Genomic DNA, 17,632 nt, shown 5'->3' with positions numbered 1-17,632 from the left:
GAAGAGGAGCACATGCAGTTTCTTATTTGCAGCCTAGAGAGATGTTTCTCTCTCATTTTTCTGGAACTCTTGGCGTTCATTTCATCTAGTGCTGTGGTTTTGATTCACAGCAGTCTTTGTTTGTTGGTCGCCTCGGTATTTGTCCTTCTCTGACCTGCCCCCTACTCTGTCTATTTCTTTTAGAAAGATGAAGAGCACAGCTTGAATTGAGCCATGGTGGGTTACAACTCTCTTGCAAGCAGAGGAGCCAGATAATTTTTTTTTTTTTAACTAAACCCCATGAGATAAACAAGTAGAGGCAACAGCGCAGAAGCCAGTGCAAAAACTATTCTCATATATAATCAAAGGTCTGATTTAGGTCAAAAAGCCTGAAAGTCACAGATTTCATATAAAACTCGATCTTGGATGGCAAAGGAAACTAAGTACAAATCAAGGAAAAGCCAGCGCCTACTGTGACAATTTCCTCGCAATTCATTACTGCTTGGGTCCCGGTCTTACCTGTTCTACCGAATATGAAAGACTCGTTAGACAGCTCCCCACTGTGAGTTACAATCACCATTTTGTACATTCGGCCTTGTAGCAAGTTCTGGAAAGAAAATCTCTGGACTTGAGGGTCAACTTGAGCTCTGTCCTGAAGAGTTCGATCTGGGTTGTACAGAAAAATGTGGTACCAGTTGAGCTCTCCCTCTGAGGTGGTCCAGCTGAAGGACAGGTGTCTGGTAGAGTTCTCCGTGATCCTCAGATTGGTGACAGCTGCTGGGACTGGAAAGGTCGAGAAACAAGAAAGTGAGACTGAATTTTGTCACACTCCTGACACAGCCCAGCACTGACGACTGGATGGACTCACTCAAACAGCACCTCAAAACATATGGTCTCTACCTTTAAAAAATATTGACTTCACGGAGACCCCAAAGCAAGGAAATCTGAATATTGTGAATTATTGATGCTGAAACAAAACCACAAAGAGAACAAAGAAAACTAGTAAAGGAAAAGCATCTTCAAAGACCTTTTTTGGGTACAGAATAAATGTTAATCTGACCTGTGTGACTAAATGTGTTTTTCTAATGCTAAGAGCTATATCAGAGATCAAAAAACTAGCTCTGAATGCCATCTGAGAGCTAAGTAATGGCCATCGGTGGGAAGGGCTGTGAGGAGAAGAGAATGGATGGGAAACAAAGGGAAAAGCAGATATGAGAAACAGAAGCAAGAAGAAAAGCCAAAACTATTATTTTTTTTTAAGTTTACATTAGGATTTTGCAACCTCTTTGGCCTTTAGAGCTACCTGTTGGCAAGGTGGTCAAGTGCCAACAAAAATGACCTGCTTCAAAACTGTTGGCACAGATGCTGCCTGTTTTTGCAGAGCTATTAAGATGCTGGTGGAAACAGAACAGGACATCTGTCTCCATTGCTCCTTGGTTCGCTTCTCTCTACTCCAAATACTCTCTCAGGCTCTTTTGATTTCTTCCTCTCCCAATGCCAGGCCTTCAAAAGTTGGTATTTTCCATGTTCCATCTTTTGTGCCCTTAATATCCCCTAACGCTTTATGAATTGCTGCGGTCTGGATGTTTGTGTCCACGCCTAAATTCATATGTTGAAACCTTAATACCCAAGTTGATCGTATTAGGAGTTAGAGCCACTGGGAGATGATTAGGCCATGAGGCTTGAGCCCCCGTGAACTGCATCAGTGCCCTAAAGAGAGGCCCCAACGAGCTCTCTCCTTCGGCCACACAAAGACTGTGAGAAAGTGCCGTTTATGAATCAGAAAGCTGTCTCTCACCAGATACCAAATCTGCTGGTGCCTTATCTCAGACTTCCAGCCTCCATAACTGTGAGAAATAAATGTTTGTTGTTTAAGCTACCCAGATTGTGGTATTTTTCTTATAGTAACCTGAACAGACTAAGATATGAAGTTAAGTAGAATTTTTGTCCAAATCTTTATCTTCAGCTCATCTTTCTGAGTTTGGGCCCATATTTTTCATTACCTATGATCACCTCTTTCTGAAAGTCATTCAGACATCTCAAACTCAGTCCAGAACTGAACCCTGTATATTTCTCCTTGAAAACCCCTCCTGCTTTTTGTATCTCAATTAATGGCCTATCTTCTACCAGAAACTCTGGAACCTTCTGCTCCTCTTCCTATACTCCACTCAGCCACCAAATGTCATCTTATGTAATGTGGAAGTATTTCTTGACTATATCTGCTGTTCTTCATCAGGGCCTCTGTGTTAGTTTAACTTTTGGCCCTCATCATTTCTTCAACTGTAATTGTCTCATACCCCCATTACCTTTCTGACCACATCCCCCAACTTTGTTCTCACTCACTCTGCTCTGGCTATCTTGACCTCTTTTTCCTCCAACCAGACAAGTCTCATTCCCATCTCAGGATCTTCACCTTGCTGTTTGCTCTGGGTGCGGGTACTCTTCCCCAGGTATTGGTATGAGCCTTTTTCACTTCTTCCATATTTTTACTGAAATGTTGCCTTCTCAACAAAACTTTGAAGACTCTACAATCTAAAGTTGTAAGACTTGCTATCCCACTTTCCTGCTTTAATTTTCTCTTTGATATTTATCATCTAACATTTTTTATTTACTTATTTTGTTATTGCTTTCCCCCCTACTAGAATATAAGCTTCATAACTATGAGAGTTTGTTTTATTCAATTCTGTGTATCCAGCATCTGTCTGGCACAGTTTGAAGCACACAGTAGGTCTTCAATAATGAATGAATTAATGAATAGGTCTCCTGACCTCTGATCTCTTCTCCATTCAATCCATCTCATTGTCATCTGATTTAATTTTTTTAAGGTACAGATTTTTATTACAAAACAGTCACTCTCTGGCTGAAAAACTTTTTTTTGCCTCCTCACTGCTTACAGGATGAAAAGTAAACTAGGGAAGGCACACCAGACAATCTGGTCCCAACCTGCCTTTCAAGCTTCATTCTCCATCCTGCAACATACACTTCAGCCGCCCACAAAATCTCACTGTTCCTTCTCACACCTTTCTGCTTGGCACAGGATAGTGTGTCTGCACAGGGTATCTGTCTACCTTTTTTCCATGTGAAGTGTTTCATCCTTCGTGACAGTACTGAAATGTCGCTTTTATGAAGACTTACCAATTCCACCCAACCTCCATGCTCCCCTTGATGTCGGATATTCTTCTCTGATATAAAACCCTTATCACGATGTATCGTCATTATCTGTTCATGTGTCTGTCTCTTGCACTAGTCAGTCAGCTTTTCCAGGACAAAGAGCATGCCTAATGCATCTTTATAGCCATCGCCCCCCTTTCAGACCAGGTGCTTAATAAATAAGCAATCAATTAGACACTGTTGTTGTCTGAAAAATGGTCCCCCAAAATGTCCCTGTTGTAATTCCCGGAACTTATAAATTTATTATTTATGTGGCAAAAGGGACTTTGTCGATGTGATTAAATTAAGGGTCTTGAGATTGGGGCCTTATCTTGGATTGTTCTGGTGGTAACCAATGTAATCACAAGAGTCAAAAGATGGAAGAGGGAGGCAAAAGTGCGAAGGAGATATGGTTACAGACACAGAGGTTGGAGTGATGCCATTGCTGGAATGGTGCCATGAGCCAGGGAATGTGAGTGGCCTTTAGAAGCCGACAAAGGCAAGGGATGGATTCTCCCCTTGAAGTCTCTAGAAGACACATAGTCCTGCTGACACCTAACTCCTTGATTTTAGCCTCATAAAACCTATTTTCAGATTCTGACCTCCAGATCTATAAGATAATAAATTTGTGTTGTTTCAAGCTGCTAAGTTTGAGGTAATTCATTATAGCACCCATAGGGAACTAATAGAGCCAGTTTTTATGAAAAATCTAAACTGGAGTGTGGCAGGCTGAAAGCTGAGTGAACAGGCCAACTGACAAGGAAGTGGTAAATCATGGAGAATTTTCCTACCATGTCAAGAAATATACATCATCTCCCAATTTTGCTTCATCCCTCTGAAACTACTGTTCTTAAGGAATAGCAGAAAAGGAGATATCTCATAGGAAATAATAAGCTATTTGAATTACCTGTTCGGCCTTCTGTTTGGGCTTCCTTGCTAAAGAGGCCTCCACTGACAGTTAGGATCTGTATCTTGTATTTTTTTCCTGGAGTTAGGTCTTCAAACTTGTGCTGCTTAGCAGTGGCTGGCTCCGATGTGTTACTCAGAAGGACCCCATTTTCATTTAGAAGCAGGATATCATATCTTTCTGCCACGCCAATGGCTTTTTGCCAACTTACTATTAAGGAGTGACTGCTGTAAACATTGTCTGCAATGATTCCCTGGACAGATGCTGGGACTGCAAAAAACAAAAAGAAGCGAGTTTCATCACTTAGGGCAAAGTAACCAATTGAGAAAAAATGCTCCTAAATCAATTGCAGATAGAAGACGATGCTTCATTGTTGCATTGACACTTTCTGTGTGCCCATAGGAGAAAATATTTCTTGACCTTAATTATCTGTATAACTGCTTTGCTTCTCCATTTTTTTCTCTCAATTTGGGCAGGATCTTGAAATCAAACAAGTAGAAAAATTAGTGAAAGTTACGCTGATAAGTATGTAGAGTGATACATATCTATATATCTAGAAAGTGAAAGAATGCTGAACAAACTTACATTCAATGAATATAGTTTGGATGACTGACCTATGTTGCTTATTTGGGTTTCCATTCCCAAGATTAACTCAAGTCAAAGCTTCAAGCCTATATGTAACCTAAACAGTTGTATATAAGTGTTGTACTATGGTTCCTAATGTGAAAGGCAAAATAGCATTATTTGTTTATAATGTTTTCTATCCTAGGCTCCTATTTTTTCTCATTCTACATAATCTCCTTAAGAGATCCCATCCACTCCCATGGTTTGAATTGTTACCCATACGGTGATGACTACCAAATTTGAACTTTCAGTTCAGATCTGTCTTCTACTTGTGCAAACAACATCTCTCTGGAAGTTCCATAGATGCCCAACTCTCAAGATGCCCAAACCGGACTCCTCATCTCCTTCCCATAACTTCCTTATTGTCCTTTATTTCTCTCTCTTGGTCCAAGTCAGAAACATAAGTTGTCACTCTCACCCTTCTACATAGAATTAATTACGAGTCTTATAAAATTTCTGTCTCCTAAGTTTTATTTCTCTTGGATCTCTCCACTTCTCTCTACTAACACTACCCTAGGACAGTATCATCTCTCACTACATTATTGCAAGTGTCTTAATCAGCCTCCTTGATTTCTTACCTCTCACTGTTTCAAACTGCACACTGTATCTGGCACATTCTCATAGAACGCCCATGCTGATGGCCCTTCAATGGCTCTCCATAATTCTACATACCTTAATAAGGTGTACAAGGCCCTTCCCAATTTGACCTGTCTACTTACTCGGCCACATGGCTCACAGTCTTTATTCTAACATATTAAGCAGCAAGTGGGTCCTCAAATGTGCCAGGGTTTCACCTCAAGGCCTTTGATTTTTCTTTTGCTGCAACCAAGTCAACATAAACTTCATCGGGATGACTTCTTACAGTCTGTTTAAATGTTACTCCTCTTGGAAGTCTTCCCTGACTCTTCCTCTTTGCTCCTATAGCACCTTATACTTACTTCTATTTTAGCGCTTAACCATGTCGTACTGTAATTGTCTTTTAACATCTGTCTCCTTCACAAAATATAAGTTTCTTGAGATCAGGGGTCTTATTTTGCTATTGATTTCTCATTTTCTAGCATATGGTTGGATACATACTCACATACACACACTAGAGATATTGTAGGGCCCAGACTCCACAACTAAATAAATGGTAATGAGAAAGAAAGGCATCTCATAAGTACTATGTCACAGTAGAGAGAGGATGAGATTAGGAGTCAGACAGAACTAGATTTAATTATAGCTCCAGATCTTATTATACGTATCTTTGATAATGTTTCATAAACTTTCTCAGCTGTACTTTCCTCGTCTGTAAAATGAAGATAATCATCTCTATTATGTAGTGTAATTAGAAATCATTTCAAATGCTTGGTATGTAGCAGATGCTTGTGGATTATTTTTGTTTTGAAAGTAATATATTTATGGTAATATTAATGTAAATAAACATATATTATTCATTTATTTGTTACTTGTTCTTTAGCTATCACAGGTAAGGTAGATGGCATAGGTATATATTTTTTTTAAAAAAATGAATTTTGAAAAAGGGGTGAAATTTTGAAAATGCATATATATATATGTCTGCTTGTTAAAAATTTACATCCTTCAGCAAATTTAATAAAAATTTATTCAAATGATTTGGTTCCTAATAATCTTTCTTTTGTTTTGAAAGTCTCTATTAAGAAAGGAAATGCAAAGAAAAACCACTGAGAGGTTGTTGAAATCATACTGAATTGTACAAATTTAGGTGGCTTTGAATTTGGATATTTTCGATTTGTGATGAGCCAAGCCCATTCATTGTTCCATTACGGAAAACAATTTGGCCCTTCTCCAGGTGGACTCTTACCTGTCCTCCCGTGTGCTTCTATCTGGTTCTTCAGGGATCCGCTGACTGAGGTAATCACGATCTGGTACTGTTCCCCGGCCTCCAGTTTATGAAACGTGTGCTCAGAGACATGCTTGGGCACAGTCTGAAACTCGATCTTTTGATTCTGCCTGAATGCTGATACTGTGTAGGAATCAACATCTCCTCCTCCAGGACTCCAGTTAACTGTCAGGCTGTCTGTCGCTCCATTGGGGGAAATGTGAACATTTTTGACAGCGCTAGGAACTAAAAGAGAAAATAAATGTAAAAGTCATCTTAGAGAATGAACAGTGAAAATTTCAACATAAGTTTTTGCACTTCATATATTTTGGCATCTACTAAAAGAATGCACATGGAAAAATAATGGTATCAATTTGCCATCTCTCTCTGACTCTTCTGCCAGAACTGAAGTTAATGGGGGAAGTTTAAAGGGACATCACAGCCAGTGAGTAGAAATGAACAATGCTAATAATAGAGCCAGGGGCTAGTTAGATTGCCTTGGTCTAAGTTTTGGTTCTCATTTACTAGCTGTGGGACTATGGGCAAATTAATTAACCACCATACGTTTGTTTCTTCATCTGAAAAAAATAAATAAACGATAGTGGCAACCGGCCCACAGAGTTGTGAAAATTGAACAAAATGTATGTGTAAAGTGCTTTTCTGTAGGTCTGGTTCATGGTAAACTGTCAATTTAACTATTACAAACATTAACTATTATAGCAACACTACTAATAGAGTTCCAAAGAAGTGAGAAATTTATACTTAATATATGGAGAAATTTATACTTAATCTTTATGTCTCACAGCACCAATTATTCACATCAATTCAACAGTATTTCTCAGAAAGCTTTTCTTACTTTCCCTACATCATACTTTACTTTTGTTAATCCAGCTTGGACAATGTCATTGTCATGGTCAAGACAGGCTTCTCCCTTCCTGCCATTTCTCTTTCATACCTCCATATCCTTAAGCAAAACGCCTGGCTACCCAACCTGCTAAATACAGTTGATTCTTGAACAGCACAGGGGTTAGGGGTATGAAATCTGCCTCTGTGCCATTGAAAAGGTCTATATAATTTTGACTCCCCCAAAACTTCACTAAGAACAGCCTACTATTGATCGGAAGACTTACCAATAACATAAACAGTAGATTAACTCATATTTTTTATGTTATGTGTTATATACTATATTCTTACAATAAAGCTAGAAAAAAGTTATTAAGAAAATCATAAGGAAGAGAAAATATATCTACAGTTCTGTGTGGTATTTATTGATACTGTAAGTTTTTGTTGTCTGTTCAAAAGATAAATCGTCTATCAGTACCTACATCAATATTATATTATATGATACAAAACGCTGCAGATGTTACATGCATTACTAACACTAGATATCGAAAATGAAAAGATGTGAAATTCATATTTATTTACAGGTATAATGATTCATACATCGATAATGAAGCAGTAAATATGCTGCTTTTATGGTAGCCTAGTATAACCTGTACAATTGCTTCACAGTCGTAAGAAAATCAAAAATTTTTCCAGTATAGTTATTGAAAAAAATCTGCATGTAAGTGGACTCACACAGTCCAAGCCCATGTTGTTCTAGGGCCAACTGTACACCACTATAACTAGTCAGGTTCAAGAGCCATATTTCCAATTACCCGTGAAGCCCTCAATGAAGGCTGACTGCTGTACATCTCCACTGATCGTCAAGACAAGAATTTTATACTGGCGCCCTGGTGTTAGGGAGGTGAATCGATACTCGGTTGCAGTATTTACAAGGTGAAAAGGAGGAAATACTTTCATGTCATTGAAGAGCAGCTGAATCTCATACTGGTCAACATCTCCGTCAGCTCGTGACCAAGTCACCTGAAGGTCCTCAGTGCTTCTATTCCGCAACATTAGATCCTTAACAGCCTCTGGGACTAGGAAGAGATATTAGAAGACACTTCAGGAAAATGACTGATCAGAGTTTACCTACACAATAATTTATGAATCACATTCAAGGAACTGGCAAGCATCTCCTTTCCCAAATAAACTACTTAAACTACTTCATGCATAATTAAACAAGAAAAATTGGAAGCAACTGTTAAAATTGTAATTTTTTCCTAACATAAATCTTAAATGATAAATGTTAGTAGAATATAATTATAAATGAGTTACAATCTCAATAGTAAGATAAAACAAAAAGTCCAGAACTTTAAATGTCACAATGCAGGAGGACAGGGAATAAAAATGGGACATTCGGCCTTCTTGCTGGCCCACTACGCTTGCTTTTATCTCCCAATAAATACTCTGCAATTATAGGCCATGGCTCAGCTGAATGATGTTAGCTCCAAGTGAGACTTACTGGAAATTTATTTACTAATAAGTAAGTAGAGAAAATTCAAGGTTCAAATAAATGATTTCCTCAATGACCTTCAAGTTCCAACCAACCATCAAATTTTGCAATCTTTCCACTTACTTGTTCTCCCACTCCCTTGTTCACTGGCTTCGTAGTGTCCACTTTTTGTGCTAACAGTGACACTGTACAACCGTCCGGGGACTAGCTTAACAAATACACACTCATTTTCAGACTTGGGAATGATTTTCTTTTGAATGAAGTTGTTTTTGTTTTTAATGGTAATTTCGTAGTGATCAAAGTCTCCAGTGGCATGCACCCAGGATACCTTTAAAGAGTCACTCCTGGCTGAGTTGCTAATACTGACTCCCTGGACCTTGTCAGGCACTGAAAAAGAGAACAGAGAACAGCCAAAGATTTGCTGATTCTTAGTGGGCAATTGATCACAGATGACAACCTGGAACAATAAGAGAAAGCGAGTAGATTTTTACTGTGTATATTTAAAAGAAAAATCTTCGACCTTTACATCACAAATTGCTGGTGGGGGGACAATTGTTATAATAGCTGAAGTGATTAAATTGATCTTTTAACAGAACCTGATGAACTGATTCTAATCTTATTGTTAGCCTATACAAAAATGTCATGTACAAAATGGAACATTAAACGAGATAACTGATGATTAATATGAATGATGGGAATGATATTAATACTTCCAGCACACCTTGGTGATTCAAGACATGATGAAAAGTCATCAAAAAGAGTCTGAACAATACAAAAGAAAAATGAAAGAGAGAGCACATGCAGTTAATTAATATATGAAGAGATGTCTAAAATCATTGGTGATCAAGGAAATGTAAGCCAGGGCCATGGCGAAATACCATTTTATATCCATTTGACTGGCAAAATTTAAAAACCTGATAAAACCAAGCGTGTGAGAGAATGCTCATCCACAGGAAATTGGATGAATGAACTGGTATATAGCAGTCATAATTAATTTCTTCTTAACTCAAAACACAAAAATATGGGTTACTTGCCTTTCACATTAAAACACAAAATATGGATAAATCTTATCAATATACTACTAAGTGAAAAATCTAACTCCCCAAAGATTACACATTGCATAAAAAAAAAACCTTTTTCCAAAATAATGTTAAAACAACTAAAAATTTAAAAACCCATAATTTTAAGATTGCATCGATAATAAAACATGCAAGATGGAAAGCAAAAGAAATGAAAATAGGAGTCAAGCTGATGGCTACCTTGGGATGGTTTAGTGGGGTGGGAACCATATGATTTGATACAGATTATTGTCAAGTTCCTAGTATTTATTTTGGGCAGTGGTCTCTCATGTACATATTAAATTATTAAAAATCATTAGTTATCTATATTAAATTAAATGCCTAAAAAAAAAAAGGAAGAAGCAAGCAATGCATGGTTTTCCGAAGGAAGAATTATGATTAATCTAATTTACCTGAGGTTCCCCCATACATATATAAAGAAACAAACAACTCTGTGTATCTGTGTTTTTTTTCTCATTTTATCAATTGATCTGTCAATAAATAAATGCTCATTAACAGGGACACTTTAAAATACGTCAATTCTGTATTTAGAGCATAAGATTAAGGATATTCTAAATTTTCATTTGGGGTTGTATTTTAATTCAACAGTAAGCCATAGATTCATTACTATTTGGCTATAACTGTATATTATAAGTATTAATGAGAAGGAGCACTGGAAAGAGGTACGGACTCGGATCCAGGGTACTAAACTCCTATCCCAACACTAGTGTGTCCTCTAGGTCTGTGCCGCCTCTTTCTGTGTTTGGTATATGTTCAGGGATTTCTGCTTTGATCACATGCTGAGCCTATGTCCAAGTTCTCTTCCACTGTGTTGTAGAATTTAGTCATCGCATGGTTAAGGAGAAGAAATTCTGAAGTGATGTTGTATGCATGGGCTACGGACAGTCAATGATCCAAGCAATTTACCAAAGACAAAGCAACTATTAGAGGAAGAAACACCAAGCTGAATACCACGCTAAGTCAATAAAGGGCTCTCCAGGTGGAACTGGAGGTAATTTGTGAGACTTGCCTTGCTTCACAGTGAGATGATGTGATACAGAATTAGAGATATTGATATTTTCCCCCAAAATGTAGAACAAGAACATTAGAAAAGGAAAAAGGCATTGAGACAATCAGCCCAAATCAACAAGATGACAACTCAGACACGACTCTCCAGTTAAACTGCTTTGTCAGGGGTAATGGTTTGCCTTGATTAGTCATGTGCCAAATCCAAGTTCATGCTGGTAAAGAGTCAAGAAGGTGCTCTGAAAAAAGGATCACTTTTCTTGCATTGAAAAAAAACCTTACTAAAAGGCCTTGCAATATGAAATGTCGTATGGATAGAAAACATTCGTGAGTTGACATAGATCTTTTAATTTTTGGTGACTTTTAGGCTGCAAGTTGATCAACATAAGACACTGCCTTAAGGCTGCTTTGGAAACCTGCTTTTCAGATCTAAGTCATTGTGATTATCAGTATAACTAGACTTTTAGTCATTTGAGGGTAGCGAATATCTCTATATCCCTGACTATGATGAGGTACGATGCAGTGGAAATGGCACTGGAGTTAGGTTTAGCTTGACTGCTGGTCGGCCATATGCCCTTGGAGAAATTAGTTTCTCCCTGGGACTTTATCTCCAAATGAGAAGTCATTAAATCGTTCTACAGATGCTAGAATGATGTAACAATGTAAATCAATCAAATCTTAAAAGTTTTTGAAGTTGCAGAAACAATCAGAATCTAATAAAAACCACTCTCTCCCCACCCCTCGCAAATGTACATCCCTTTCCTATCCCCAAGAACTACACAGATAGTTTCAGGGGTTACTACTTTACTAAAGTCTATTTGTAAAGCACCAGGTGAAAACTCCTTATCTAAGTGATTTCTAAGTTCTCATTCATCAAACATTTATTGAGTGCCTATTAGGCTCCAGACTCTGTGCTAGGTAGTAGGATGTTGTCAGTTGTCGCAGATCCTTATAGAAAAATGGACATTTTTAAATACAAATATCAACTCCTAGCTCAGCAGGAAAGATTCTACAAAAGGTTGCCGGCCTTAAGCAGAAATCTCAGATGCCAGCCCAAGGAACAAAAATATATTGGAGAAGTGCTAGCTGTCTAAATGTATTTCTTTCCAGTATGTGGGAGGCGTGGTTGTATTGCCTTTGCTAAGATTTTGCTCCTGGTCCCAGAGCTATGAAGGTGCACATTTCCACCTGTGTGAAAAAGGATGAACAGTGGTTTTGACCAACAGACATTTCAGGAAGGACTTTAGGATAGAGAACTCAGTAGACTTTGGAATCACTCAGAACTGCATTTAAATCCAGGATTGGAAATGCACTGTCAGCAAGTTAAACATCTGGGCGAATTACTTAACTCCCTGAACCTTGGTTTCTTAATCTGTAAAATGAGAGTGATAACAACTACTTCAATAAGGAGTTTGTAAGGGCTAAGGAAGTTAACATATGTAAAACCAGGGTCTAGCAACCAAAAAGTACCCCCTGAAACAGAAATACTTGTTATTATGTTTGAACGTAACATGAAAGTCGTATTCATCTTACTCTGAAAGTAACATCTGCTCAGATAGGGAGTTTCTTGGGTGAAATACGAAGACTCCATAACAGTTTTGTGACCTTGGTGGCTTTTAATCCCATCATACAGAAATGCTGCAGATCTATGATGCTCAGAGCCACATAGCCAGCTGGTTCTTACAGAGCTTGAACCTCTTTATAGCCTTACCTGTCCACTCTTGGCTGAAGGAATGATTTTCATACTTGCCACTCCTTGTAGTTATGGTCACATTGTAGAGACGGCCTGGGGTAAGAGAGCTGAAGGAACATTCACTGACAGACTTGGCAATAACGAGGGACTGAACGACCTTGCTGTCATGAGAGAGCGTCACTACATAGTTATCCACATCTCCAGGAGCTGGCAGCCAGGATATGCTGAGGTAGTCATTACGGCCAGAATTGTTTACCGTTACTCCACTCACGCTGGAAGGGACTGTCATTTTAAAAGGGAAGAATATTTTTTTTTAAAAAAAAGCACTATCAAAAGTTTGAATCACTTATCAAGGTCAGCAAAACCAGTCTGGACTCAGGAGATCTAATCCGATTACCCAGGAGGTCAAGGAATTATTCTGGAAGCTGAGTGTTCTTACATCAGAAGGATGATCAAAATAAAAATGCAAGGAGGCCTTTTGGGTGCCTCAGAAATACAAGGATGCCCCTACTGCATTTTTATGGCGTTGCTATTCATAAAGTATTTTAAGTGGAGGCATTTTTATGTAAATGTGTCAGGAGGTTCCCTCTGTAGGAAAGGGGAGCAAACATAACAATTCAAATAAGTCAATTTGAACCAAACTCATCAATAAAGCAAAGGTGTTTGAGGGAAATGGTGAAGAATGCAATAGCTTTTCAAAAAAACTTAGACTTTGGTGTAGCTTTGATCTTCTTGTGATGAAGTTATTTATTCCTGGGATGTCTAATAACTGACACAATAAGGGGTTGCGTTTTCCCTTTACAAAGCATTTCCTGCCCTCTAGTGGCAAATAATAATAATAATAATAATAATAAACCCAAACACCTATCCTGGAAGCAACAAGTCTTGTGATTGGACCAACTGTGGGCAGAAAGAGCTACTGTCTGATGTCAATCATAATCATTTGCTTATTTTAATTTTAGTTTATTTTCAGACATTTACTGAGAACCTACTGTTTTCCAAATATACAAAATGGAAAAGATATATTGAAGGAGCTTCTTGGCTAGTAGTCTGCAAATTAATCATTGTGGTACTGAGTAACTGTTGTACCATGTATCAGAAATAACTGCACAGTAAATAGTACTGCCAGTAGAGAATAACAGAATAAAATCCTATGGTATACATGAACTGCACTACTGTTTTCATCATTAGTTGATTAACTTCAGCTAAATAGTTTCATATAATTGTCAATATCAGTATATCATGTATAATAGGTGAGATTTGGCTAGATTACCTCTGCACATCCTTCTAATCTAATATGTTCTGACTTTGTGATTTAAGCCCCAAAGTTTCTTTGCACTTATCCATCACCAAAAATTATAAACAGCACCCCACAAAATAATTCTGCTAATGCTGTTCCATATATATAGACATTTCCTAGATGTAAAGTTGAACTTCTAGCCACAATATTTATGTAATGATACCTGCTTTCCTTCTTTGTTTTCTTTCTTTTCCTTTCTTTCTTCCTTCCTACTTTCCTTCCTTCCTTCCTTCCTTCCTTCCTTCCTTCCTTCCTTCCTTCCTTCCTTCCTTTCTTCCTTCCTTCTTCTTTCTTCCTTCTTGTAACCATCTGTACCTTCCTTGTATGCATTCAAAGGAATTATGTCTTGTTTTTCAAAACTGCTAGAAATATTTACAACTACTAACATTTTATTAGAAAAGATACAATTACCAAAAGTTTTGCCAAAAAAGCATAAATTCACAGTTAAGAAAAAATAGATATGAAATTTGTTTGTTTTTCCTTTGAATGAGCATCTTCTCAGGTTAGAATTGGATTAGTTCAGCATATCTGATATCTTTAATTTAAAATATTTTGCCACCTTATACAGGCTGAGAGTGTTTCACTATATGTTTTAACTTTGTGGAAATGTAACTGAATAAGCAAACCTTTCAAAATTATTTCAGCATTGAGCAATATTTTAGCAATTTGAGTAGATGGTAATGACTATTGAGGCTTTAGCCACTGAATTTTTTATAATATGTTGTGTACAAAATTTACTAATTCAGGCACCTTTCAAAATCTCTAGTTACTGTATTTCTACAGTAGTGCCCACTTTTTTCCTTTCTCATGATAATGTCTATACTCTTAATATATTTGCGTAAAATAACTTATGCTTCTATTTATTTAAATTTTCCCTCTCCTCAAAACTTTATGATTATTCTTCAAAGAATTTCTTGACTTTTTGTTGTGTACTTTTGTATGAGTCAAATACTGATATCTCTGTTAAAGCTAAAAAATAATTGTAAGTACCACTTATATCAAATGATGCTAGGCACCAGACTATTTTAGTATGTCCAGTAAGTTGGAGAGCACTTGTGGTATTTTAAAATAGAAATTAACTTGTGGCAGAGCCTGACTGTCATTAAACCGTTTCCTTTTCATGCAGCTAGACTGTATTTCCCAGCCTCCCCTGCAGTTAAGTGTAGCTATGTATTCCTGCCAATGAAATGTGGGTGGAAATGATGTATCCACTTCCAAGTCTGGTAATCTTCCTTTTCCCCATGATCACTATTCTCCAGAGAAATGGAGAGAATTCTGAGGACTTAGGAGAAGTGAGAGCCACAGATGTAGGACCTTGGATCTCTGAATTACTATTTGGAGGAGAACCAACCAATAGAGTTATCCAATTAGAAACAACCACATTCCACGGTTGTATAAACAGGAAATAAATCAGTCTAATCCGACTAATATAATTTCAGCTCACTAGGAAATGGATGCAAGCTCCTTCCCAACTTTTCTCCTCAACTTTTTATTTCTTTTTCCCCACTCTGATACCCAGCGTGAGGGTGAATTACTGGAGACAGATTACAAAACAGGAGGCTTAAAGAAATAAGTTAATAGCAGAGCTAGGATCAGTATTTAGGCCTCTTAATTCTCAAGCTAAGCTTTTCAGTTCCCCACCCGCAACGATGCTACACCGATCGATGTTGCCAAGAATTACTAAAAGGGAAGAAAGAAGGTAACAGGAGAAAGGATGCGGACAACACTGTCAGCTGCCACAAAATGGGAGAAATGGGCATACATCAGTGAATTTCTACCAAAATTATGAAATATCTTTTCAGTGAATTAGTTGCTTTTTTGAGAGAGTTAATAAAGGTCATGCTCTTTGGGTTTATTAAGTAGATGAGACTCATGATTTTTAAAAAAAGAACGTATCTATGATGCCTGCAGCCGATACTCAGAATCTGAGCATTAGAGACGCAGAAGAAAGAGCCTGATATCCAACTTATCATAATGATGTAAAATTAAGTAGGCAAAGTTACTGACCTGATTCTGAGTTCATCAATATTATCAAAGCTTCTGTTGAATTTATTTAATTTTTTTCTTTCTATGAAGCTGGAACATAAATTTTATATACTTTATTTGTGATCTCCATTCGTGTTATGTAGAAATTATATCTCCTTCTTTGGTGCCATGCCTCTATCTGACACATATGACCATATGACAACTTTTTTTTTGTTTACTTAGCTCTCTGCCCTCTTTGATTGTTATCTTTTTAAGGTCAAGGAACATTGTTTAGGTGGCATACAGTATTAAGCACTTGTTTAATGTTGCTTATGAAAATATATGTGATTTGGAAATTTTTTAGTTCAATTTTTGACCACAGAAGTTGAAAACCATTTTCTTTCTATGTCTCAAAGTATGAATACAAAAGAGTGGCATACACTTTTTTTAAGTCTCTTTACTTTTTTATCTTAACTGAGACGTAAGCATTTCAAAGGACTAAATGAAGGGATAAGCTTAGGCATAAATCGACTATTATGTCATCACAAAAGTTTTTTTCTAGCAGTTCTGACACACTTATTTGAGATTTTACAAAATTCAGAACTCATTCTCTCTTACCCTCATCTACTTCTCAATTTCCATTCATGGTGAAACAACATGTTCCTTCAGGATGGTACTGACATTTGGCTTTTAGGAAGGTCAGAGATGACTCTGTTTATAAAACGTTTTACAAATGGAACTCCAAAGGTTCTCTGTGCTCTTCTTACCTGTTCTTCCTTCCACCACCACTTGTCGGGAAGAGATCCCACCGCTGACTGTTGTTACCACCACAGAGTAGAGACTGCCTGATTTGAGAGAGTGGAAGCTGTATCTGCTGATCTCACTGGAGACACTTTCGTTTTTGATGACCACATTTTCATGGATGAGTAAGACTTGGTAGAATTCTATGTCTCCCGCCGCCCGAGTCCAGTTAGTAAACAGGCTGCTGGTTGTCCCTTGGTTAGCTACATCCAAGTCAGTCACTTGGGCAGGCACTAAAACACAGTAGACAGAGAGAAGAAAAAAACAGATGATACTTAGTCACCCTAAGGAAGTGTAACAAAATGAGTCAAAAATGGAGACAGTCTTGAAATTGCTAAATATATGTATTTTAAATAGTTTTTGCTATAGACTCTCAGCTCAATTTCTGTGGCATATGGCAAACTACTCCTCTATAGAGATTCTGTCATTATGAAAAAAACTGCCTGTATGGGAAATCAGAATTATTTTGAATCCAGGAATGAAATGACGCATGCCTATTAAGTAGTTTTGATTTAAAATTTTCAATAATGAAAGGCTATTACTCTTGAAGATTGCTTACTTAATGTGATTTTATCTGTCCTTAACCCATGAGAACTCAAAACCACATCATCTACCTGAGATGATGGTTATAGGTGGTATTATGAAACCGCTTCAACCTGATGCTTAGGTTGTAGTCTAGAAAATTGGTTAATTCTTTACTGGCACATTCTTAAAAGGGCTATTATTATTATATATGAAAATGCCACAATAATAGAAACTATATTATCATATATTGATAGTAATAATAATAATAATAATAATAATAAAACTACTGCTGTGTGCCAGTTATGGGTTCTATGTTTTTATAGAGATTACATTATTTGATACTTATTCAAAACTTTATGCAGTTGATTATATTATTTTCTTTACTGAAGAGAAAATCAAAGATCATAAAATGTAAGTAACTTAGCT

At 37.3% G+C, this 17,632-nt stretch overlaps 1 protein-coding gene across 2 annotated transcripts in view; it reads right to left on the bottom strand.

Annotated features, from left to right (window-relative positions):
- The window catches only part of PTPRB (protein tyrosine phosphatase receptor type B), a 101,073-nt gene that overhangs the window by 37,097 nt on the left and 46,344 nt on the right, over nucleotides 1-17,632 (bottom strand). For both annotated transcript variants that reach the window (XM_016152326.2, XM_016152327.2), the window contains 7 exons: nucleotides 16,648-16,914; nucleotides 12,634-12,897; nucleotides 8,962-9,225; nucleotides 8,159-8,422; nucleotides 6,483-6,746; nucleotides 4,037-4,306; nucleotides 499-762 (listed from right to left, as the gene is read on the bottom strand). In XM_016152326.2, the coding sequence (XP_016007812.2) occupies nucleotides 499-762; nucleotides 4,037-4,306; nucleotides 6,483-6,746; nucleotides 8,159-8,422; nucleotides 8,962-9,225; nucleotides 12,634-12,897; nucleotides 16,648-16,914 (1,857 nt within the window). The remainder of the gene's footprint in view (nucleotides 1-498; nucleotides 763-4,036; nucleotides 4,307-6,482; nucleotides 6,747-8,158; nucleotides 8,423-8,961; nucleotides 9,226-12,633; nucleotides 12,898-16,647; nucleotides 16,915-17,632) is intronic.

This window comes from Rousettus aegyptiacus, unplaced genomic scaffold (assembly GCF_014176215.1).
Source record: "Rousettus aegyptiacus isolate mRouAeg1 unplaced genomic scaffold, mRouAeg1.p scaffold_m13_p_2, whole genome shotgun sequence".
Taxonomy (NCBI): Eukaryota; Metazoa; Chordata; class Mammalia; order Chiroptera; family Pteropodidae; genus Rousettus; species Rousettus aegyptiacus.
The sequence above is the reverse complement of the archived record's forward strand: the minus strand, read 5'-3'. Positions and strand labels throughout refer to the sequence as shown.